The sequence below is a fragment of the Oncorhynchus gorbuscha genome, linkage group LG04 (assembly GCF_021184085.1).
Source record: "Oncorhynchus gorbuscha isolate QuinsamMale2020 ecotype Even-year linkage group LG04, OgorEven_v1.0, whole genome shotgun sequence".
In the NCBI taxonomy this organism is placed as follows: Eukaryota; Metazoa; Chordata; class Actinopteri; order Salmoniformes; family Salmonidae; genus Oncorhynchus; species Oncorhynchus gorbuscha.
The window spans coordinates 1,370,143-1,396,787 of record NC_060176.1 but is presented as its reverse complement, the minus strand read 5'-3'; the positions used below and the strand labels follow the sequence as shown (position 1 = coordinate 1,396,787).

At 41.8% G+C, this 26,645-nt stretch overlaps 1 protein-coding gene and 1 pseudogene across 1 annotated transcript; one reads left to right on the top strand and one right to left on the bottom strand.

Moving 5' to 3' along the window:
• Positions 1 to 3,446: 3,446 nt before the first annotated feature.
• On the top strand, positions 3,447 to 18,074 carry LOC124033512 (annotated as a pseudogene).
• Positions 18,075 to 22,005: 3,931 nt separating this feature from the next.
• On the bottom strand, positions 22,006 to 26,335 carry LOC124033452 (brevican core protein-like). Its single transcript, XM_046345482.1, is given in 7 exon segments — positions 22,006 to 23,856; positions 24,181 to 24,363; positions 24,641 to 24,785; positions 25,596 to 25,678; positions 25,920 to 26,017; positions 26,019 to 26,058; positions 26,329 to 26,335. Coding segments are annotated over 7 exon segments (636 nt in total). The 3' UTR covers positions 22,006 to 23,776.
• Positions 26,336 to 26,645: the final 310 nt, after the last annotated feature.

Here is a 26,645-nt window from a genome sequence, read left to right as displayed (position 1 = left end):
CGAGAAGGTACCAAACAAATTAATCACATCAAGAATAGCTGGAATACTAGCTTGGGGTTCTGTTACATAGAGGAGAATGTCATCTGCGTATAGGGAAATCTTATTTAGAGTAACTTTAGTATTACAGGCATGTATTGCTGCATGAGATCTGATCGCCTGAGCGAGAGGTTCAATAATTAGAACAAAGAGCATAGGCGACAGCGCACAACCCTGTCTTGTCCCTCTACAAAGGTTAAATCGGGCGACAATGATTGGTTAGTGAGTATTCTTGCACAAGGGTTCCTATATTAAAGCTGGATCCAATTTATGAACCCATCTCCAATATTACATTTCTGTAGGATCTTGAATAGATAGGACCACTCAACTTGGCCAAAGGCCTTTTCGGCATCAAGAGATATAACGGCAAGGTCCCCGTTGGGTAACCTCTGAGCATACATAATGATGAAGAGGCGCCTGAGATTGAAGAATGAGTTTCTGTTAGGGATAAAGCTGGACTGGTCCGAATGGACCAATTTGCCCATTAAAGTGCTAATCCTGTTAGCCAGAGTTTTTGCTCAAATCTTTTGGTCTGTATTAAGGAGAGATATTGGTCTATATGACCATACCTCTTCCGGATCTTTACCCTTCTTATGTATAACTGTAATGAACGCCTCATCCAAAGTAGGTGGGAGAGCTCCATCCTCATTGGCCTGAACCAACATCTTTTATACAATTCACCAGGGTATCCATCTGGGCCAGGGGTCTTGCCACTCTTTAGAGATTTAATTGTTTCTCGAATTTCCCCAAGAGCAATTTCCTTATTCAGGAAGTTGGAATCTTCCTTTTGCATAATTAAGGGGTTAGGATCTGCTTTAGATGTATATAGAGTCTCGTAAAACTGACGGAATCTGTCATTGATGCCTTTGGGGGAAGAGAGTAATTCCCCAGATGCAGATTTAACTTCATTCAGTCACTCACATTTTTTTTGAAGTTGTCTGCCGAGTAATTTGTGTGGTTTGTCATCAAATTCAAAATATTTTTGGTTGGCATAGAGAAAAGATTTAGCAATTTTAGCTGAGAGAATCTGATTATATTCAAGTAATTATTTTATGGTTCTCCATGGATGGATGGCTAGCATTCTCCCTATCTAGTAAGTGAATTTGTCCCTTCAATTCTAAATGTTTCCCCCTGTTTTGCCTACTCCTGGCAGCCTGAAAGGAGATGATACAGCCAGTGTTCAGTGTTTCCCACAATAATGCTGGGAAGTCTCTGTGTTGTTGGTATCAAAGAAAAATTTAATTTGGTCTTTAAGATGTTCACAGAATGTTGGTAATGTGAGATGCTGAGGATTCAAACCTCCAGACCCTCTCGTTTGGTACAATGTCACCCAATCTCAGGGAGAAGGTGAGTGGACTGTGGTCAGAGATTTTTAAAAAAATCCTGATACCTCACATTACAGGTATAGGGGAGTAATTTCGCATCAACCAAAAAGTAGTCAATTTGGGTATAAACATTGTGAACATGAGAGTAAAAGGAGTATTCCCTACCCGTAGGGTTAGCGATCCTCCATATATCTAATAAATTTGATTTTTATGTAGGTATTCAAGAATTCACTTGAATAGGAGGTAGGGGTTCACCGGGTAGAGAATCTATCCAAATATTGGTCTAGCACACAGTTAAGGTCCCCTCCAATGACCAGATTAGTCTGAGAGATATCTGGAATCAGGGCAAGGAGTCTTTTGAAAAAGAGGGGTTATCAATGTTTGGCCCATAGATATTTAGTAGAGTTACAGAAGTAGAGTGGAGTTCTTCTATTACGATCACATAACGACCCTCTTTATCCGCAATGGTGGTTTTATGTAGAAAGGGAATTCCTTTCGTACCAGAATCGCTGCCTCTCGTTTTGGCAGAGCAGTTAGAGTGATACACTTGCTCCACCCACCTACAATTAAGTCTGCTATGAGAATTGTTTTTCAGGTGGGTTTCTTGCAAAAATATAATATCAGACGAGAGTGCTTTCAAGTGGGCTAGGTCCTTGCCTCTCTTAATTGGTTCGTTTAAACCCTTGACATTCCAGGAAGTAAATGTAAGCCCCGCCCTCCTCTCGTTTGTAGTTCATATAGAGGCCTGCATAACATGTAACTCAATAAAAAGGTAAGAAAGCCCACCAAACCATTACGATCAGCATATGTAGCACCTACACCAGAGCAGTATCCAACCGACTCCTCCCCCCCGGCAAGCACCCTTACGCTCCACCCTGTCCCCCAACTTTCCCCAGCATTTATCCCCCCCCCCCTCAACCCACCTTTTTAACAGGCATACACAAATAGGAGGGAAAAAATACAAATAATAAACACATTGTCTGATTGATGCCAAAAATGCAAGGCGCGACCTCTAACGAGGGGTAAAAATAAAATCCCAACTATACGTTCACCTCTCACTAACTTCTACTAACATATGACTGAGGAGGCTCCCGCTAATAAAGTGTTCATTTAGCATCTAATAAACCAAAACAGAATAAATGGCCATTTAAACATATTGCGCAATTAAGTGTCATCCTGGGTCAATCCCTGAGATAAACAAAATACAGCAGCGCAAGATTATATTGCTAAACAGTGTCGGTCTAAACATAAACCGTCTGCCACCGATACAGACAGCAGTACATTTACTTATTTGGGTTAAGATGAGAACTTGTTCTGCACATCTATCACTCCAGTGTTTAATTGCTAAATTGTAATTACTTCGCCACTATGGCCTATGTATTGCTTTACCTCCCTAATCTTACCTCATTTGCACACACTGTATATAGATTTTTTCTATAGTGTTATTGACTGAACGTTTGTTTATTCCATGTGTAACTTTGTGTTGCTGTTTGTGTCGCACTGCTTTGCTTTATATTAGCCAGGTTGCAGTTGTAAATGAGAACTTGTTCTCAACTGGCCTACCTGGTTAAATAAAGGTGAAATTAAAAATAAAAATAAATGCACGATTCATTCCGGATTATCTGTAATAATGGTAGCATCCGCATTCATGTAGAAGTGTTTAGAAACATATTCTATTCTTATTTACAATAAAAGTGACTCCAAAATGACGCAATACGTTATTTACCATTACTTTCTATTGGACACAAAATAATCGTAAACAACAACCAAAACAAACAGCAAATGCATCTAACAAATGTCTAAAGTCACAAGCTTCATGTAGTCGTTACGTGCTAGGAATATGGGACCAAACACTACACTTTCGACAAATTTAACACATATACTGTAAGTTAATTTGTCAAAATACGTTTGGTCTCCTAAAATGGGGGACTATGTCGAAAACGTGCTGTTATCATTGAAAATCCAAAGTTCTGCAGTACAGAGGCAAAACAACAAAAAGGTGTCACTGCCCTAATACTTTGAGCTCACTCTATATATCATTATTTAAATGTCAGCAAATGTATGTAGCAATCGCAGATTGTCCCTTTAAAGTTTGAGAGACTCTGGGGAAAGGGACTCAATTCATGCAGTGTATTAGAGCATGTCCGTCATTATTTCTGCTGACCTGGTAATTATGCATTGGATCCGTTTATAATGAAAACAAATGGTCTGATGGATCGGTTTTGCTTTGTTTCTAATACATTCACACAACCGTAAATTGCTCAAGGTTTTTGGGACAACTTGTGGATTATTTTCATCTATTCTTTTGAAGCCAGGTACTTGGATATGGTTTTTGTGTCATCATTGGGGTCAGAATCCATAGTACCACTATAACCACAGGCGGGTATATTTTCTGAGGACCGTCCAAGAACTCCGCATACTTACAACTTTTTTCTGCTGAACATCCATCAGAAGAAGCTGCATCTCTCGCTTTTCTTTGACGTAATATTTTGGGGTTTAATAAAAACTCGAAGAAAAGTCACGCGGCATTATACCAGCTAGTTGTTCAACTGTAAGTAAATAATCATCACCACATGAAGAATATCATAAAACAGTTGACAAATTAACGGTATCAGGTTGAAAAAGATTATTCTGATTCAGGTTGATAAATTGTATTACTCGTATCGCCGCTACGTAGTTTGATCAATTGTTTTACCTGAATCGTCTCTTATGTGTAAGTAAATGTCAGGTGTGCAGAACAGGAGGCAGTATCATATTCCTTACCGACTTTCTGGGAAATTGACTATTACGGTGCATATCGCCTCTATAGGTTTCTATATTAGAATCAAAAACTATGATGATCAAGAAGTCTAATTGAGATGTTGAATCAAAACACATGTATTGTTGCCTATTGAATATTTTGAGTGCTGTTTTTTTGTGACCAAAAGTTTTGTTTTTTAATAATCTGTAAAACACATTGAAATGTAATAACCTACAAACACGACCCTCCACTCCATGGCAAACCTCTGAGAAAATAACAGGGAAAGAATGGACTATAGACATTTTGTTTTACCTTTATTTAACCAGGCAGTTAACCTACAGTTAATAACAAATTCTTATTTTCAATGACGGCCTAGGAACAGTGGGTTAACTGCCTGTTCAGGGGCAGAACGACAGATTTGTACCTTGTCAGCTCGGGGGTTTGAACTTGCAACCTTGCGGTTACTAGTACAACGCTCTAACCACTAGGCTACGCTCCCTAGTGAGTGTATTACAGATACTCCTGAATGAATCGTGCATTTGTATTATGTTATCTTTTATTTCACCTCTATTTAACCAGGTAGGCCAGTTGAGAACAAGTTCTCATTTACAACTGCAACCTGGCTAATATAAAGAAAAGCAGTGCGACACAAACAGCAACACAAAGTTACACATGGAATAAACAAACGTCCAGTCAATAACACAATAGAACAAAATATATATACAGTGTGTGCATTCAATTAAATTGTCTTCCAGATCTAGTATTCAGGGCAAAGAACTGCAGTAAAATGTTTTAGATGGATTTAATTGTATTATGCATTTTGTTCCCGTATTTACCCTGGTTAACTAGACTGTATTTGGGTCAGAAGCACCGACATCTGGAGCAAGAGCACAGACAAATTATTGCTAAATTAAGATGTTGTTTTCACATCAGTTTTGGACTAGGAGCCAACGTTTACTAAGTACTAAATAAAACAAAACAAAAATGTTCATCTACAACCATTGCAATGCTCAAACAGTGACATAAACTTCACATTTTTTAAAAGTATTTTGTGAGTTGCAGATTTGCCATACGAAACATGGTATGATACTGCCACCTATTGGCAGTTTATAGCTACGACGACTGTTAATATGCAAGTGGAACGTAACAGTATGAGGGCTAGGGAGATAGGCCAGCAGCAGGGGAGGGAGAAGCTAGTGCTAACTGAGATTGGGGTCAGTCAAAGTCAGTGGTTCCCACACCCTTTACAGCTCTTAGACCCACCACATAATCTAAATCAATGTGTCTGAACAGGCCCCAGTGTTTAGCCGCTACCCAGAGGGAATTATCTGTGACCTTCCTCTGGGTCCCGTCCCACCATATGGGAACCACTGGGAAGGGGATCCAGTCAAGACACCATCCCAACTCCATTTTTGTACCTTCTCCCTGCATTGTGCACTGGTTCGCTCCCACTCAAGGATTTAAAATAATTGAAACGGTGGTTGAATTGGCTGAACAGATATCAGTCCAGTCCTTTTATATCCATGAGGGGAGTGAACAAGTGCACACTTCGGGGAGAAGGGAGAGTATTATAATTAGGCTAAAGACACTATACTCATACCCCAGATCCTTATATTTGCTTGTATCCTCTATGGTTCAGTGACAAGGATGATGGTGGCTCACCCTCGCCCCCTGTTGGTGATATTGCTGCAGCTGCTCCTCTCCTGCTTGTCCGCCCTCGGATACTCCTCCAACAGATTCTTCTACCAAGACATTCTCAACAGAAACGGCAATGGAGAGAGTAGGAGCATACACTTATGTTTTATGAATGAAGAGTTGAACATGAGTACATGCCTTAGGTAGGGGCAATGCATCCACCTTCCATGTAACATACACACAAATGTTTTGCAATTGAAAATGATAGTGAGCCTTTCTTATTGAGCAAGTCCAGGTAGTTCCTCCCTCTTTCAGTCCCTTGGTGCCTAATGAACACGACCCAGAAATGGCTTATCAATTCAAACTCTCAGGGGGGGTTGCACAGACCCAAATGAAGTCTGACTAACTGCTGTTTCGTGTGTATTTTCCTTTCTAGTCCACTTTAACGGTGTAAAGCTCCATGTGGACTCCTCCCAGCCCTCTGTGTTCGCTTTGCGAGGGAGTAACGCAACCCTATCCTGCCGATACTGGTACGAGCCAGAATTGAGCTCCCCCAGGAGGGTGCGGGTGAAGTGGTCCTGGCTGCCCATTGTGGGGGGCCATGAGACAGACGTTCTAGTGGCCATCGGGCCCCGCATTCACAGCTTTGGGGATTTCAGGTACTCTAGCTATTCTTAATGCAGGTGTAAATTGTTATAATTGTGTCACAAATTCCTTATTATGTACCTTGCATTTCTTGTCCTGCATTTTTGTGAATTTCAGGCTTCCTCGCAAAGAGACATCTGTCGAAATGGGACTTCACTGTATAAATAAAGGTTACATTTTGAAAAAGGCTTAATTCACACTTGGCAGAAGTAGAAAAAGTACCCAATTGTCATACTTGAGTAAAAGTAAAACTATCTTAAAACTTCTTCAGGATTGGTGGGTCCCCTGCGGGACGGTTGAGCTAACGTAGGTTAATGTGATTAGCATGAGGTTGTAAATGACTCAATCATTTTTTTAAAGCCACCCAGTAAAATACTACTGGAGTTAAAGTCCAAAAGTATCTGGTCTTAAATATACATAAGTATCAAAAGTCGATGTGAATGCTTTAAATTACATTTTTTATATTACGCAAACCAGACTGTCAGATTCTTGATTTAAAGACAGCCAGGGACACGCTCCAAAACTGGCCAACGGAACATGAGTTTAGTCCACCAGAGCAGACATGGGGGTGGTGGTGTGTTATATTGATAAGTGTGTGAATTGGACACTTTTTGCTGTCCTGCCTGAGCGTTTCAATGTAACAAGCAATTTGGGGTGTCAGGAAAAATGTATGGGAATAAAAAAGTATATTTTCTTTAGGAATGAAGTGGAGTTAAAGTTGACAAACATATGAATATTCAACTAAAGTGCAGGTACCCCAAAAACTACATAGGTAATACTTTTTTTTATTTTTTATTTTGTTACTTTACACCACTGACACTCTGGGCTGTATAGATGAGGAAAAATGCATTTCACACAACTGTTGTGATACAATGGATAATTTTGAGTTTGCCTGCACAAAAATATTTATACATCTGTTCAACACATTGATGATAACAAAGTCCTCTATTTATCTCTCAGGGACCGGGTGCATCTCAGACAGGACTCACCAGGAGATGCTTCGCTGGTCATGACTGAACTCCAGCTCAATGACACGGGTCGTTACCGCTGTGAGGTCATCGACGGGCTGGAGGACAAGAGCGCCACTGTTAACCTCGAGCTACGAGGTATAATATATTATAGTGCAGTATAACAACCTCATTTGTGAGTGTCATCCAGCCCCTTCCCATCACTACTGTACTCACACACAATTAAGGTGCAATCTGCAATATTTACAGCTATTATGTGGTCATTTAAATGAATTATATATTATAAAGCCTATCAATTTATTCTTGAAAAACATAATGTATGTGTTTAGTACTGTTCATCTGCCTTACCCATTGTTATTGATGTCATGTACTGTCATGCACTACATCTGAGGTTCCCTCTATGGGTTGAAGTGTTACCTTGGTCCAGCCCCATCCCTCAGCTAGAACTAAGTTAGGCTAACCAAGTAAGGCTGCTGTTTGGCTGAGAAACTAATGAAGGATTGTGCCTTAAAAGTCATTACATATCTCTTGCTCCCCTCCAGGTGTGGTGTTTCCCTACCAGCCTCCTCACGGGCGCTACAATCTGACCTACCATGATGCTCAGCAAGTCTGCCAGGAGCAGGACTCCACTCTGGCCACTTTCGAGCAGTTGTTCCAGGCCTGGGAGGAGGGGCTGGACTGGTGCAACGCGGGCTGGCTGGCTGACGGGACAGTGCAGTACCCAATCACCAAGTCCCGGAGCCCCTGTGGGGGCTGGGCCTCGCCCCGGGGTTAGGAGCTACGGTAGACGCCACCGCCACCTCCACCGCTACGACGCCTTCTGTTTCTCCTCCTCCCTCCGAGGTGACACACACACACACACACACACACACACACACACACACACACACACACACACACACACACACACACACACACACACACACACACACACACACACACACACACACACACACACACACACACACACACACACACACTATACAGGTGTACACACTGTACAGGTACACACTATACAGGTACACACTATACAGGTGCAGATATAGAGATAATTCACCCTACAACTAGTGTCAAGCACAGTCCATCTATTGTGTAACATTCTTTTATATGTATTTGAAGAAATCTGCAATTGACTCTTACAGTAACTTTCATTTTGTGGTGAACTTTCAGTGAGCTCCCTTAGATGCATAACTTTGAATTGATCACCTTATCCACCTCCGGTCTCTGCCATGTCCTCTTCTCCAGGTAAGGTCTACTACCTCCAGCTCCCCCAGAAGGTCAACCTCACTGAGGCCCAGCAGGCGTGCTTCAACGACGGGGCCCAGATTGCCAAGGTGGGCCAGCTCTACGCCGCCTGGAAGTTCATGGGCCTGGACCGCTGTGATGCCGGATGGCTTGCTGACGGGAGCCTGCGCTACCCCATCAACAACCCCCGCCGCAACTGTGGCCCCATGGAACCAGGGGTGCGCAGCTTTGGGTTTGCCCCACCGCACCGCAAGCACGGAGTGTACTGCTACAGTGCAGGTACGCGGTAAATCTGATATACGTGGTAAAAGTACATACCAACCTTAGGTCATACCATTTACATCTCTCATAGTAGGTAGAGGAACAAACCGAAATCCACATGAATGAATGTTGACATGCATAGAAATTCAAGAGGCTATGGTGAGAGGGCTGTGTTATGATGTAAAGTTGTGGTATGGTGTGTGAGGGCCTCTACTGTGGTGAAGGCTTGACAAAAAATAATCATACTGGGATACGATGGCCTGATGGTTGTGTTTCAGGGTTATAGTCCTCGCTAGTCTGTCAGCCTCCCTTGTGATTTAGACAAGCAGGTTAGCAACACCATGGTGAACAACATGCATGTCCCACACAGGGTTAGCCACTCACTGTAACAAAAGGAACATTTTGTTCAATGACTTCTCCCTGGATTGGGATGTCCTTTCTCTTTATGGTAAAGGGTATCTTTTTTATAGAAGTTTTACCTCATATTCATTATATCTAGGACAATACCAGTCTACATATGGAAATGGAGCGTTTCAATGTTTTGTAGTCAAAAAGATGGAAGAAAGGGTTGTAACCAAATGACTCCCAGTGATATCATCTGTCATTTTCAAATGAAAACAAAGACTTTCATACAATGACTTTCCAGTCTTCTTGACATCACCGGGCGTAATTTTCTTCTACCTTGGGTGCGTTCGTAAATTCACTCTGGCTATCTACTCCGATTTCAGAGCACTATCGTCTGAGTGTGACAGAGCGCAGAATCACTGATGAATTTGCGAACTCTCAACACCTGTTGAATATGGCCGGTGTCAGTAAACATCGGTAAAAAAAAGCATCATTAAATTGTTGCCAGCAGCACAGTTAGTCACCAAAACTCTGGATAACATGGTCAGAGGGAAGTATTCTCTCATTTATGTCTGGAAGTAGCTAGCAAGCTAGCTAACTTTAGCCAGTTAGCTTGGGTGCTTGACTGCTGTTGTGAGGCCAGAACGCTCAGAACAACCCTACTCCTTGGCCAGAGTATCCAGTGTTCGCTCTGAACGCTCCGAGAGCGAAACACTGAATATACGAATGGACAATCTGACAAACGCCCAGAGCGCTTACGAACGCCCAGAGCACACTCTGAGCGCTCTCTAGCACTCCAGAGTGAATTTACGAGCGCACCCCTTGTTGACTACAAAACCATTTCACATATGCAGACACTGGTATGGTGCTGGATGTAACAAATATGAAGTTAAACTGTGAAGTGGTCCTTGAATTAATCTATGACTGATCCTCTAATGTCATGTATGAATATTATACAGAATAATAATATTATTATAATATTGATATGTTTTACCAATAATTCTGGACCCACCTAAATCTTGCTGTAGGCTATAATGTGATCCATCACTAAGTATGAATGAATCTGTATTTAAACTCTGACCTCAGCTTCAACTGCAATATTATGCATATTTGTATTTATACTTCATGTATTGTATTTATCTGCTGTACTCTCTTTGTAAACATATTTGTGTATGACATAGGAGCTGAACTCCGAATTAATAGGTCATTCATTCATTATCAAGAATAACCAGTTCTGTGATGATTTATAAGCTGTTATTATCTTTATCTAAAAAACAAGTACTTATATTTTATACTGTATGGCCTGTACCTCACTTGGTTGGCTGGTTTGATTATGTAGGTGGTGGGTTTTAACATGGTTTTAGACGATAACGGACACGTATACTAACTTATTTTTGTAAAATAAATAGTCAACATTTTGCTTCATGTGTTAATGATGTTGCGTACTTTGGACGCATGCTTGGTTTGTTTGTGTTTTTATAACGTTCAATTCAAACATTAAATCCTTGCACATGTACCAGGCTTAGCAGTGTTGCTTCCTCGCTCACAACATCATTACCAGTACTTGATCTTGCGCCCTCTGCCTCACCAACACAGGTGACCACCATGCTTGACAACGTACTAACCAGTTGCGCCACAAAAAAAAATATCCAATTCAATGGAGTGAGCTAACATCACGATCTTATCTCCGTTACACTCACACCAGAGGAAGCTGGTGGGAGGAGCTATAGGAGGACGGGGTCATTGTAATGACTGGAATGGAATCAATGGAACAGAGTCAAACGTGGTTTCCATATGTTTGATGTGTTTGATACAGTTCCATTTATTCCATTCAGCCAATTACAATGAGCCCATCCTCCTATAGCTCCTCCCATCCGCCTCCTCTGACACACACACAACCCAGCTAACAATTCCTATGTCTGAAACCTTTGTGGAATGTTATGTTTTACTGTTCTCCTTACGTGAAAGTGTCCAGTTCTTTGTGAGTTTTGGAAATGTTTCATTTACATCAATGAGCACATCACCAGATTATAATTAGCATGTTTTGTCATGAAGTTTTTAACATGTTCAGAAAAACATTAAGGTTGGGATTCAATGCAATTGCGGGTTATAGTTGAGGCTTTTAAAGGCAATGTTCCCGCGTTTGCGAAGATCCCATTCACGATAAACACTGTAAGTGTCGGCTCAATCGTAAATTGCCTTTAAAAAGCGCAATGCCTATGCCTATAACCCAGGATGGGATTGAATCCTGGTCTAACACTTTGTGTCCTGCTCTACCTCAGCATCCATCTGTTCAAGCATTGCTATTAACAACTTTAATACATGATTACACTGCTATTAACAACTTTAATACATGATTACACTGCTATTAACAACTTTAATACATGATTACACTGCTATTAACAACTTTAATACATGATTACACTGCTATTAACAACTTTAATACATGATTACACTGCTATTAACAACTTTAATACATGATTACACTGCTATTAACAACTTTAATACATGATTACACTGCTATTAACAACTTTAATACATGATTACACTGCTATTAACAACTTTAATACATGATTACACTGCTATTAACAACTTTAATACATGATTACACTGCTATTAACAACTTTAATACATGATTACACTGCTATTAACAACTTTAATACATGATTACACTGCTATTAACAACTTTAATACATGATTACACTGCTATTAACAACTTTAATACATGATTACACTGCTATTAACAACTTTAATACATGATTACACTGCTATTAACAACTTTAATACATGATTACACTGCTATTAACAACTTTAATACATGATTACACTGCTATTAACAACTTTAATACATGATTACACTGCTATTAACAACTTTAATACATGATTACACTGCTATTAACAACTTTAATACATGATTACACTGCTATTAACAACTTTAATACATGATTACACTGCTATTAACAACTTTAATACATGATTACACTGCTATTAACAACTTTAATACATGATTACACTGCTATTAACAACTTTAATACATGATTACACTGCTATTAACAACTTTAATACATGATTACACTGCTATTAACAACTTTAATACATGATTACACTGCTATTAACAACTTTAATACATGATTACACTGCTATTAACAACTTTAATACATGATTACACTGCTATTAACAACTTTAATACATGATTACACTGCTATTAACAACTTTAATACATGATTACACTGCTATTAACAACTTTAATACATGATTACACTGCTATTAACAACTTTAATACATGATTACACTGCTATTAACAACTTTAATACATGATTACACTGCTATTAACAACTTTAATACATGATTACACTGCTATTAACAACTTTAATACATGATTACACTGCTATTAACAACTTTAATACATGATTACACTGCTATTAACAACTTTAATACATGATTACACTGCTATTAACAACTTTAATACATGATTACACTGCTATTAACAACTTTAATACATGATTACACTGCTATTAACAACTTTAATACATGATTACACTGCTATTAACAACTTTAATACATGATTACACTGCTATTAACAACTTTAATACATGATTACACTGCTATTAACAACTTTAATACATGATTACACTGCTATTAACAACTTTAATACATGATTTTATTTATTTATTTAACCAGGTAAGCTAGTTGAGAACAAGTTCTCATTTACAACTGCGACCTGGCCAAGATAAAGCAAAGCAGTGCGACACAAACAACAACACAGAGTTACACATGGAATAAACAAGCAGTCAGTACCGTCAATAACACAATAGAAAAAAACAAAGTCTATATACAGTGTGTGCAAATAGCGTGAGAAGGTAAGGCAATAAATAGGCCATAGTAGCGAAGTATTTACATTTTAGCAAATTAACACTGGAGTGATAGATGAGCAGATGGTGATGTGCAAGTAGAAATATCGGTGTGCAAAAGAGCAGAAAAGTCAATAAAAACAATATGGGGATGAGGTAGGTAGATTGGGTGGGCTATTTACAGATGGACTATGTACAGCTGCAGTGATCGGTTAGCTGCTCAGATAACTGATGTTTAAAGTTAGTGAGGGAAATATAAGTCTCCAGCTTCAGAGATTTTTGCTATTCGTTCCAGTCATTGGCAGCAGAGAACTGGAAGGAAAGGCGGCCAAAACAGGTGTTGGCTTTGGGGATGACCAGTGAGATATACCTGCTGGAGCGCGTGCTACGGGTGGGTGTTGTTATCATGACCAGTGAGCTGACATAAGGCGGCGCTTTACCTAGAATAGATTTATAGATGACCTGGAGCCAGTGGGTCTGGCGACGAAAATGTAGCGAGGGCCAGCCGACTAAAGCATACAGGTCGCAGTGGTGGGTGGTATAAGGGGCATTGGTGACAAAACGGATGGCACTGTGATAGACTGCATCTACCTCAGCATTTTATTGAGTAGGGTATTGGAGGCTATTTTGTAAATGACATCGCCGAAGTCGAGGATCGCTAGGATAGTCAGTTTTACGAGGGTATGTTTGGCAGAATGAGTGAAGGAGGCTTCGTTGTGAAATAGGAAGCCGATTCTAGATGTAATTTTGGATTGGAGATGTTTAATATGAGTCTGGAAGGAGAGTTTACAGTCTAGCCAGACACCTAGGTACTTGTAGTTGTCCACATATTCTAAGTCAGAACCGTCCAGAGTAGTGATGCTAGGTTGGGTGGGCGGGTGTGGGCAGGGAACGGTTGAAAAACATGCATTTGGTTTTACTAGCATTTAAGAGCAGTTGGAGGCCACAGAATGAGTGTTGTATGGCATTGAAGCTCGTTTGGAGGTTTGTTAACACAGTGTCCAAAGAAGGGCCAGATCTATACAGAATACAGTATACCTCTATGCGTAGAGGTGGGTCAGGGAATCACCCGCAGCAAGAGCGACATCGTTGATATATACATAGAAAAGAGTCAGCCCGAGAATTGAACCCTGTGGTACCCTCATAGAGACTGCCACAGGTCCGGACAACAGGCCCTCTGATTTGACACACTGAACTTTGTCTGAGAAGTAGTTGGTGAACCAGGCGAGGCAGTCATTTGAGGAACCAGGGCTGTTGAGTCTGCCGATAAGAATACGGTGATTGACAGAGTCGAAAGCCTTGGCCAATTAGTGAGGGAGAGCCTCAAATAACCCCTTAATTTCTATATATCCACTGTGTACATTAATTGCGTCAAAGTAGGTCAACATGGAAGCGAAAGTCTGACAATTTTTATCCCCGTAATGCAACACACTTGGAAAGGTGACCAACGACTTTATAAAACAGAGCCACTCGTACACAAGCAATTCCTAATGAGCCATGTACAACTGCTTTACCCCATCACAAACCCAGAATATGTTGTTTTACTCCGTTGTTTGTAAACCTTGTCTTTGTAAACAAACAATGTATCGCTTCAAAACATGGTTAAAACTATCAGTTAGATCTCATGGACTGTCTGCCTTTGCACCTGTGGTTACATTGCTCCAGTCCTATCCCTCAGCCTTATTGTAATTCCAGTGGCAGGGCTGTTGTTTGGCTGAAAAATAGAATTACATTACAGTCATTACATATCTCTTGTTCCCCTCCAGTTGTGGTGTTTCCCTACCAGCCTCCTCACGGGCGCTACAATCTGACCTACCATGATGCTCAGCAAGTCTGCCAGGAGCAGGACTCCACTCTGGCCACCTTCGAGCAGTTGTTCCAGGCCTGGGAGGAGGGTCTGAACTGGTGCAACGCAGGCTGGCTGGCTGACGGGACAGTGCAGTACCCCATCACCAAGCCCCGAAGGCCCTGTGGGGGACTGGGCCTCTCCCCCGGGGTTAGGAGTTACGGTAGTCGCCACCCACACCTCCACCGCTACGATGTGTTTTGCTCCTCCTCCCCCCTCCGAGGTGAGAGATGTTTAGACTTCTGTACATCCCATAGAGAAAGATCAACACTTTGTAACTGGATGTGTACATCCCATAGAGAAAGATCAACACTGTGGAACTGGATGTGTACATCCCATAGAGAAAGATCAACACTGTGGAACTGGATGTGTACATCCCATAGAGAAAGATCAACACTGTGGAACTGGATGTGTACATCCCATAGAGAAAGATCAACACTGTGGAACTGGATGTGTACATCCCATAGAGAAAGATCAACACTGTGGAACTGGATGTGTACATCCCATAGAGAAAGATCAACACTGTGGAACTGGATGTGTACATCCCATAGAGAAAGATTAACACTGTGGAACTGGATGTGTACATCCCATAGAGAAAGATTAACACTGTGGAACTGGATGTGTACATCCCATAGAGAAAGATCAACACTGTGGAACTGGATGTGTACATCCCATAGAGAAAGATCAACACTGTGGAACTGGATGTGTACATCCCATAGAGAAAGATCAACACTGTGGAACTGGATGTGTACATCCCATAGAGAAAGATCAACACTGTGGAACTGGATGTGTACATCCCATAGAGAAAGATCAACACTGTGGAACTGGATGTGTACATCCCATAGAGAAAGATCCACACTGTGGAACTGGATGTGTACATCCCATAGAGAAAGATCAACACTGTGGAACTGGATGTGTACATCCCATAGAGAAAGATCAACACTGTGGAACTGGATGTGTACATCCCATAGAGAAAGATTAACACTGTGGAACTGGATGTGTACATCCCATAGAGAAAGATTAACACTGTGTAAATGGATGTGTACATCCCATAGAGAAAGATCAACACTGTGTAACTGGATGTGTACATCCCATAGAGAAAGATTAACACTGTGGAACTGGATGTGTACATCCCATAGAGAAAGATCAACACTGTGGAACTGGGTGTCTACATCCCATAGAGAAAGATCAACACTGTGGAACTGGATGTGTACATCCCATAGAGAAAGATCAACACTGTGGAACTGGATGTGTACATCCCATAGAGAAAGATCAACACTGTGTAAATGGATGTGTACATCCCATAGAGAAAGATCAACACTGTGTAAATGGATGTGTACATCCCATAGAGAAAGATTAACACTGTGGAACTGGATGTGTACATCCCATAGAGAAAGATCAACACTGTGGAACTGGATGTGTACATCCCATAGAGAAAGATCAACACTGTGGAACTGGATGTGTACATCCCATAGAGAAAGATCAACACTGTGGAACTGGATGTGTACATCCCATAGAGAAAGATCAACACTGTGGAACTGGATGTGTACATCCCATAGAGAAAGATCAACACTGTGGAACTGGATGTGTACATCCCATAGAGAAAGATCAACACTGTGGAACTGGATGTGTACATCCCATAGAGAAAGATTAACACTGTGTAACTGGATGTGTACACTCTTAGGAAAAAAGGTTCCAAAAGGGTTCTTCGGCTGTCCCAATAGGAAAACCCTTTAAGGTTCCAGGTAGAACCATTTTTGGTTCCAGGTAGAACCATTTTTGGTTTCATGTAGAATCCTCTGTGGAAAGGGTTCTACATGGAACACAAAAGGGTTTTTCAAAGGGTTCTCCTATGGGGACAGCCAAAGAACAATTTTAGGTTCTAGATAACACCTTTTTTTCTAAGAGTGTTTAGATATGCTAAGCTTGGATTTGGATGGGTAGACAATACAGTTTCCCTTTCTCTTCTCCAGGTAAGGTCTACTACCTCCAGCACCCCCAGAAGGTCAACCTCACTGAGGCCCAGCAGGCGTGCTTCAACGACGGGGCCCAGATAGCCAAGGTGGGCCAGCTCTATGTCGCCTGGAGGTTCATGGGCCTGAACCACTGTGATGCCGGATGGCTCGCCGATGGGAGCCTGCGCTACCCCATCACCAAACCCAGCCGCAACTGTGGCCCCCTGGAACCAGGGGTGCGCAGCTTTGGGTTCCCCCCTCCATTCCAGAAGCATGGGGTGTACTGCTACAGTGCAGGTATGCTGTAAATCTGATAGATGTGATACATCTACATATCACCAATCTCACATCTCTTCTAGTATGGTAACAGATCACAATCCAGAATTGAATAGGTGTATCTCATGAATAGAAATTCTATAATTACTATATTAGGATGCGAAGGTTGCGTTATGGTGTGAAGTTGTGAGAATTTCTAATGTAGCTGGGGCCTGCTATTAACAACTGGGAGAATTATCTGTCTGTACTTAGTGGCTGTACATGTTTACTATGGTCCTCCTTGTGAGCAGCCACCCTTGTTATTTACACAAGCAGGTTAGCAGCACCATGGTGAACATGCATTGCTCACACAGGATCAAATACTCACTGCATCTAGCCTGTGGTCAACGAGATCAGGAACATTTGTCGTAGTCCAACATTCAAGGACTTGAGATTTCCTCGCTCTGTTTTTTTGGCGTTATTTGATAGGGACAGATATAATCTAGAGATTGAATGAACAACAGTCAGATGCAATGCACCATCATACCTGAGCTAAATTCCAGTGGTTGTCCTCAGATTATCATTGAAGTACACTAGTTAGTATTAAAACATCTACACAGTTGTTCTGATGTCATGAGCCAGATCTTTACAGTATGCATATCTATGACTGTTGATAGATGTGTTATATTGTAATATAATGTATGAATACTATACCTACACAACTGTAGTACATTATGGACCCACCTACATCTTGTTGTAGCCTATAATGTGATCCCTCACTATGTGTGAATGAACCTGTAGTTAAACCCGGACCTCAGCTTCAACTGTAATATTATGTGTATTGTTAGTTCAACTTCCTGTATTGTAAACATTTACTGTTCTCTCTTTGTAAACATTTTCCTGTACGACATAGGAGCTGATCTCAGCTGATATTTTTGTTAAATAAATTGTCTACCTTTTAAGAGGCTTTTGATTAACGTGTTAATGATTGTGCGAGGTATGCTTGGTTTGTTTGTTTTAAAACCATTCAATTCAATCCAAAAATGTAATCCTTTACACACAATCCGCAAAGCCGAAGACAGGAAAGACTAGTAACATCCGTGTTTGAGAAACAATATCTATTATTGTAGTATACAACTGCTTATTTCTGTCTATCCCTGCCTTGTTTTCCAACCATAGAGATGGATAGAGGGCACACTTGCCAGTTTTTGCAAAGCGTATTTTTGAATGGGCAGCGCCAGGGATTAAAGAGGCAATCTGCAGTTGCTACATTCATTTTTAGACTTTTTAATGAATTGTTATTACCCATTGATTCATGAAAAATATAACTTATACAATAGATCAGCTTAGTTGAACTATCTAACCCCATTGTTGTGTCATAAGAACACTTAATGATGGTGTTGGAGTCGTGCCTGGCCGTGCAGTCATGAGTGAACAGGGAGTACAGGAGGGGACTGAGCACGCACGCTGGAGGGGGCCCCGTGTTGAGGATCAGTGTGGCGGATGTGTTGTTACCTACCCTTACCACCTGGGGCGGCCCGTCAGGAAGTCCAGGATCCAGTTGCAGAGGGAGGTGTTTATTCCCAGGGTCCTTAGCTTAGTGATGAGCTTTGAGGGCACTATGATGTTGAACGCTGAGCTGTAGTCAATGAATAGCATTCTCACATAAGTGTGTAAGGTCTACACCTGGTGTTGCCTAAGCTGTCAAAACGCTAAGGGGCTCTCTTTCTATCTCAATATTTCCCACCGAACAGCTTCATGGAACAACCAACAGAGGGTGCAACAGGCAAGAGAGAGATTGTAAGATAGTGACAGAGAGAACGAGAAGAGAGAGAGTGTGTTGGAGAGAGTATGGGAGAGAACGTGTGGAAGACAGAGTGACTGTGAGTGGGTGAGAGAGACAAACAGAAAAAGAGAGAGATGGGAGAGAGAAAGAGCACACAGCCAGGAGTTCTGGGCGAGGGAGGTGAACCGGTGTGGCCAGACAGAGAGACAGTCAGTCTGGGGGAGGGAGGTGAACCGGTGTGGCCAGACAGAGAGACAGTCAGTCTGGGCGAGGGAGGTGAACCGGTGTGGCCAGACAGAGAGACAGTCAGTCTGGGGGAGGGAGGTGAACCGGTGTGGCCAGACAGAGAGACAGTCAGTCTGGGCGAGGGAGGTGAACCGGTGTGGCCAGACAGAGAGACAGTCAGTGTGGGGAGGGAGGTGAACCGGTGTGGCCAGACAGAGAGACAGTCAGTCTGGGGGAGGGAGGTGAACCGGTGTGGCCAGACAGAGAGACAGTCAGTCTGGGGGAGGAGGTGAACCGGTGTGGCCAGACAGAGAGACAGTCAGTCTGGGCGAGGGAGGTGAACCGGTGTGGCCAGACAGAGAGACAGTCAGTCTGGGGAGGGAGGTGAACCGGTGTGGCCAGACAGAGAGACAGTCAGTCTGGGCGAGGGAGGTGAACCGGTGTGGCCAGACAAAGAGACAGTCAGTCTGGGGGAGGGAGGTGAACCGGTGTGGCCAGACAGAGAGACAGTCAGTCTGGGGGAGGGAGGTGAACCGGTGTGGCCAGACAGAGAGACAGTCAGTCTGGGGGAGGGAGGTGAACCGGTGTGGCCAGACAGAGAGACAGTCAGTCTGGGGGAGGGAGGGAGGGAGGGAGGGAAGGAGAGAAAGAGAGAAGGAGGGAGTAGGCAAGGCAGAGAGGGGACCACAAACAGGCCTCTATTCAGTCACACTCACAGGGCTAAACTGACGGCCACCCACCCTGTTGGCAAATAGAAATGTACCATAATTGGATTATTCCTCATGACTCTAAGTCATACCTGTTTATACTGAACCAGCTGCCTCAGAAACAGTGAGTCGACTGAGACTGATGGGAGGTGAAAGAAGGCTTTTGTTGCCTCTACCTAGAATGTTTGGGAGACACTCCCAGATTGATCTTTGTTGTGTGTCAATCCTGTTAAACACTCTGACCTAAAAGAGCATACCAATAAACTATCCATTTGAACATTAATGTTTCACTGTTGAACATGCTCCACACACAGAAAGTGAATGAAATCAAGAGAAAGTAACAAGTAAAGTATCTTTATTTGGCATGTTTTGGAACAAATGTTGAATACAGACATTGGAAGACAAACAGTTCATTTCAGGCACATTTGGGTACATTCTGTCCAGCTCCATAAGACTAGAACCTCTCCACCTCTACTCATGATGTTCTCAGTGTGTGGTTTATTGGGCCTGTTCATGCACAGGGTCAGTCGCTCTCACCAACCCACTGGACACAGACGTCAGTTCAACATCTAGTTTTGACTGTCAACTAACGTGAACTCAAAGTCAAATCAACAAACATGCTAACCTTCTCATTGGATTTAGGATAAAAGTTAGGTGAAAAAAGACAATTATATCCGAAATCCTTTACATTGATCACTTTTTGCAAATCCAATCAGTTCTCCACATTGATTCAATGTCATCACATAGATCTTTGCTGTTAAAATGACATGGAAACAACGTTGATTCAACCAGTTAGTGCCTAGTGGGAAACAGAAGAAAACAGAAGTGTTCAGGTAACTGATCCCGTGTCCATTTCAGAACCCTTTGCTCCTGTTTTGTGCCTACAGTACACAACCCTAAACAGATGGCAGGGTCGGGGGAGTTGCAGGAGTGCTGTACACCAGTGTTTCTCAACCTCTGGTCCGTGGACCGGCACCTTTCCCAGGGATGTTACTGACAGGTCCCTCAGGCGGTTAGTTGTCAAGGGTGTCATAGTTTGCCAATCACTGGTAGTAAAAGGTTGCTAAACACTGCTCTATGTCCCTTTGTCAAGTTGCTTCAGCTGCTTTGGAGACAATCATCCCTCAGCAATGCCAGGAGGCATTTATGTCCTTTGATTCTATACACTAGACCTGGCATTGTGTTATTATCTTCTAAAAGCTCTTAATACTTTCAGCCCTGCAGGGGTACAGTAAAACATGATGGTGTGTGTAACTTTAAATGACACTTCTGTCATCGGAAGTTCCAGGTATTGAATTGCTTTAAGCCTGTTCTTTGTGGAACCTCTCCATCATCTCTTTGATTGGTATATGGTTTATGATTACAGGTGAAGCTTTTGGCCGGCAAGACATATGACGGCGTGTTGAAGGAGGAGGCACAGCCTCCTGTAAACATAAACAATGAATGAAGCATCTTCATCAGATATAACAGCAGGTTATGCATACAATACAAAACTGAAGGACTACAAGCGATTAAAATGGCGATGGATCTGGAGTTGAAATAAATGTGTCCGCTGAGGTTTTTCTGTGAAACAAAACAGACAATGAAGAGAAACATTTGATCTGAAAGTTACTGCAGTTGTTAATAAAACTGATCCCATGGAGTTGCTATGCACTGCACAGCCTTGTGTGAGACGACGAAAGTGTCAAACTGACCAATGACATTCATCCGTTTGGTCCTGTTTAGGCCAACAACATTGTTGAAAAACCAAGGGGTCGATTCCGATTAAATTCCAATCCCCTCAGGAAATAAATACAGTGAATTTCAATGAATTAACTGACTGAAATTTAAATAGAATTGACTCCAAGCCTGTTGTTTTTTTATTCTTCCGTGTCACTACTGAACCTGAGAGAGAAGTTGAGTCCTCTCTCTCTTATTTGAGAAGTTGAGTCCTCTCTCTCTCTCTTATTTGAGAAGTTGAGTCCTCTCTCTCTCTCTTATTTGAGAAGTTGAGTCCTCTCTCTCTCTTATTTAAGAAGTTGAGTCCTCTCTCTCTTATTTGAGAAGTTGAGTCCTCTCTCTCTCTCTTATTTGAGAAGTTGAGTCCTCTCTCTCTCTCTCTTATTTGAGAAGTTGAGTCCTCTCTCTCTCTTATTTGAGAAGTTGAGTCCTCTCTCTCTTATTTGAGAAGTTGAGTCCTCTCTCTCTCTCTTATTTGAGAAGTTGAGTCCTCTCTCTCTCTTATTTGAGAAGTTGAGTCCTCTTTCACTCTCTTATTTTAGGGCAGCCTCAGTAGATCGCATGATGTTGCCTCTCCAGTGTGGCAGGCAGAGATTCTAACATTGCTGTGTATTATTCACATCAGGCACTCCGTCTCCCTTCTGCTCTAAACAAATTATGTAGGTTTGAAATACAGACGGACACAGTAGCCTGCTGTGTCGGCTTCGCTAGCTTTCTCTTTATGACTTAGAGATTAAATAAATAATATCTCCCTTATTATCCCCTCCCATAGCCCTTTCCTGCAGTCAAATGACCTAGTGGCCTCATGGGTGGAATGTTATTAATATTTTTCATAATTTCATAATTAATAAGCATTATTTTGAACAACTGTTTTCTATGTCAGACGGTTTTGTTATATTTCAGTTTTCTGTGATGTATATAAAGTGTAATATTGGGATTCAAACTCAACATTTAATACATTTCAACTCTATATGTGACATGGTACAGGTGTCTTATTTCTTTTAAGCCCATAACCATGTGTGTGAGGTGGATACTTTTGTTTCAAAGTAGATTTATGTGACCCTGATTTAGCCCACTGCAGTAAAAGGTGAAAGCGATCGTTCACCCCAAAATCAAAACTCGTCAGACATGTTTATTCATTGAAGCGTAAAAGATTTCTCGGTTTTACACAACACCACTTTTGATGTATGAAGACATCTGACAATTATAGATATTGTTTTCCCCTTTAGCATCTACTATTTTAAAGATAGGTGATCATTTGGTGACTCATAAATGCTTGTTTGGTGGATACATGCACAAGATCTCATCCCCTTTACCTCATCTTGCTTATCATTGCTACAACCGGACATTGCTAGGCTAACATTGCTAGGCTAACATTGCTAGGCTAACATTGCTAGGCTAACAGCGCTCAAAAGTAACTCAATAGACTTTTTCTATCAAATTCACAGTCCTTCATGGATTATTAGACATATATCCATCTCCCATAGTGAGTGTATATTATGTAGGCACCTCCAGAATACAAACATACTTCTGACTGTCTAGTATCTCCTCAATGGGTGAATTTCACCAAGCCTCTGCTTGGCTCATAGCAACGTGCCAAACCCCCACTAAATACCGTCTGGCCAGATTGGGTGTTTACCTCTGGGTGGTACAGTCTAACACACACTGTCTGGTTTGGCAAAGATCTAGAACAGGGGTGAAGTTTCCCCTAGGTACAGAGTTAGATCAGCTTCCCCTCCACCAACCCTCATCTTAACCATTAGTGGAGGAAAAGTAAAACTGACCCAAGATCAGTGTCTAGCGGAAACTTCACCCTACACCATGTCTCCATAATCCAGTCTAGTTAGCGACATGGACAAAGTATTTTAGCAACAACTCACACCTTATCAACGGCATCACAATCCACCAAAACCAAAAATTATATTAATAATAACAATAAAACTCCAAACAATAAACAACTCTTATATATAATGAACACATGTCATTATTTTGGGACAAGAATGACAAAAACATACAATTACATAATGGCTTAATTCATACTTTTTTTTTAAATAGTCAGAGAGTGACAAACTGAAAAGACAATGTTACTGCTCAAAGTTGATTTGGTCTTATGTACAAGGTGGGTACTTCAAACATTCAAACCTCGTTAGTAAGTTAGAAAATGGCTTCTGTGTTCTGTAAATGTTCTTATAAAATAATTATCTTCAAGAGATCTTCTTTAATCTTCCCTGCTTAGTGACGTTTGCTGCTGGTTGGTTCTCCTCGCCTTCTGATCGATCTGCGCTGTATTCTGTTACTGGGGGAGGGCACTGCTGTTGGCAAGAGAAACAAACATTATCTTCATAGATTCATACATTACCTCCAATGATTCATACATTACCTTCAATGATTCATACATTACCTTCAATGATTCAAAGGTAATTTCATAGCATCAGACAACATTACAATAATGTAAAGCTTCAACTGAAAAATACAGTGACATTTTCATCAACCTACAAGGAACCTCGATTTCCACCTTTCTAACGATCATTTCAATAGCAGAGTTCTTAACGAGAATTGGAAGTGTGTCAATGTGGGACTAACCTACAGGTATGTTTATAGAGTGTTGAAAGAGTAAAAGAGTGTGCACTACTCACCGCCCAGGCATTCCACCTGTGGCTTCTCCCACTGTCCGTCTGCCATGCAGCGCACCACAGGCAGGTGGCGCTGTAGGAGGCCTGGGTTACACTGGTAGCGGATGATGGACCCCACCGTATACTGTTCCCGCCTGCTGCCAAACATCTTGGCATTCTCCACCTCTGGCGGTGCGCCACAGTATACTGAGGAACAATGATCAGTGCAAATCAATCAATCGACAAATCAATCAATCCATCAAATTACAACTGATGATATTTATTGGTAGCAATTTATTTTGAAGGGTACCTGCCTAACGAGTTTATAAAACATGAATGAGTTGTAACACCAACACAGGTATAAGATAACCACACATAATGATGGCGAAGGTACAGTAAAATTAGTTTTTAAGAAAACATTTACCAGTGCCCATCCAGACACTAAAACACAATTCTTGAACCCTAACCCCTGACCCATACGTACCTGGGCCAGTCTTGCAGGTGAAGGGCAGGTGGTAGTTGCAGGGAACGTCGTTCCATTGGCCGTTCTCATGCCAGATCATCACCACACAGTCTTCTCCAGAGTTAAAGTAGTTATCCGGCTGGTTCGGCCGCCAGTTCTCAAATTGCTGAGGGGAGTAGAGAGCAACATTGGTAGGAAGTTACAAAGACCATTTATGTTTCTGTTGGTTTCTTGTTTTCAATGTACAAAACCCAGAAATCAGGAGAGTAAGTAAGTAGTCTATGGCATGCAGATCAGAATATACAGGTACAGTATGAACAAAGTATGAATGTACAGGTACAGTACGAACAGTGTATGAATGGACAGGTACAGTATGAACAGTGTATGAATGTACAGGTACAGTACGAACAGTGTATGAATGTACAGGTACAGTATGAACAGTGTATGAATGGACAGGTACAGTATGAACAGTGTATGAATGGACAGGTACAGTATGAACAGTGTATGAATCTACAGGTACAGTATGAACAGTGTATGAATGTACAGGTACAGTATGAACAGTGTATGAATGGACAGGTACAGTATGAACAGTGTATGAATGGACAGGTACAGTACGAACAGTGTATGAATGGACAGGTACAGTACGAACAGTGTATGAATGTACAGGTACAGTACGAACAGTGTATGAATGGACAGGTACAGTATGAACAGTGTATGAATGGACAGGTACAGTATGAACAGTGTATGAATGGACAGGTACAGTATGAACAGTGTATGAATGGACAGGTACAGTATGAACAGTGTATGAATGGACAGGTACAGTATGAACAGTGTTTGAATGTGGTAGGCAACAGTCGGTGATCTGGTGGTCCCGGGAAAGGAAATGTTGGGAACCACTGGGGGAGAGCACTCTGAGTGGGGACTAAGTTCTGTGCTAACCCACTTCCTCTGTACTGCGTCTGTCTGCCTGACTCACCAGTGGTGTGCCGTCTATCCAGCGGAAGTCATTCTCCACGGTCTTGTCATTGAGCCCAATCCACTGGTAGTCCTGGCCGTTGGCTGGAGGGGGGGAAAGAATGAAGGGATATTCTCTCTCTCTCTCTCTCTCTCTCTCTCTCTCTCTCTCTCTCTCTCTCTCACACACACACACACACACACACACACACACACACACACACACACACACACACACACACACACACACACACACACACACACACACACACACACACACACACACACACACACACACACACACACACACACACACACACACACACACACACAGGCCTCTACTCACAGTTGACAAAGTGCTGTTCCTCTGGGGTGATGATGCTGACCAGGTGAGAGCTGAGGTCTCGGCAGCGCTGCTCGGCCTGCAGCCAGGTCTCTCTCGGGGAAGTGCAGGTAACAGTTGCCCTGAAACTTAGTCCACCCTCCTCACAATCCTGCTCATCTGTGTCGTCAACAGCAGGGAGCGATAATGAGGCAGAGGCTACCAGACCCGGAGAAGCCCGGTTTATTACAGACACTCAAACACATTTACATTAGATAGGAGGGAATACTGATCAACACCACATATGACACCATAGAGGTTTTATGGAGGCTGTGTTTGTTCTAGAACTGCTGCCATTTTTCTATGCTCCATTATTAGTCCAACTATAATCATTGATTTCTTTCAGTCCAACCTATGGTGTGATAAATATTACTGCACATTGGTGAAAATACTGCATTTTCCAGGACCTATTAACTATCAACTTGATTCACTGCTTGAGAAGACTGGCAACACTTTGAGGGATATGACATTTTTGGAATGGGTGAAACATCCATCAAGCATCCATTTAACCCACAATTACAGGGTTTGGTGAAGTGCAGAAAATGGTTCTTTCTATAATGCATTTGTGTTTTAAAAAATTAAAGCACAAACACAAAACACCTGGAAAATTAGCACACGGTAGTCTTTAACTAAATAATAATTGGTTGTGATACTTTAAATATACAACAAATAATTTAACAAGTCAGCCTA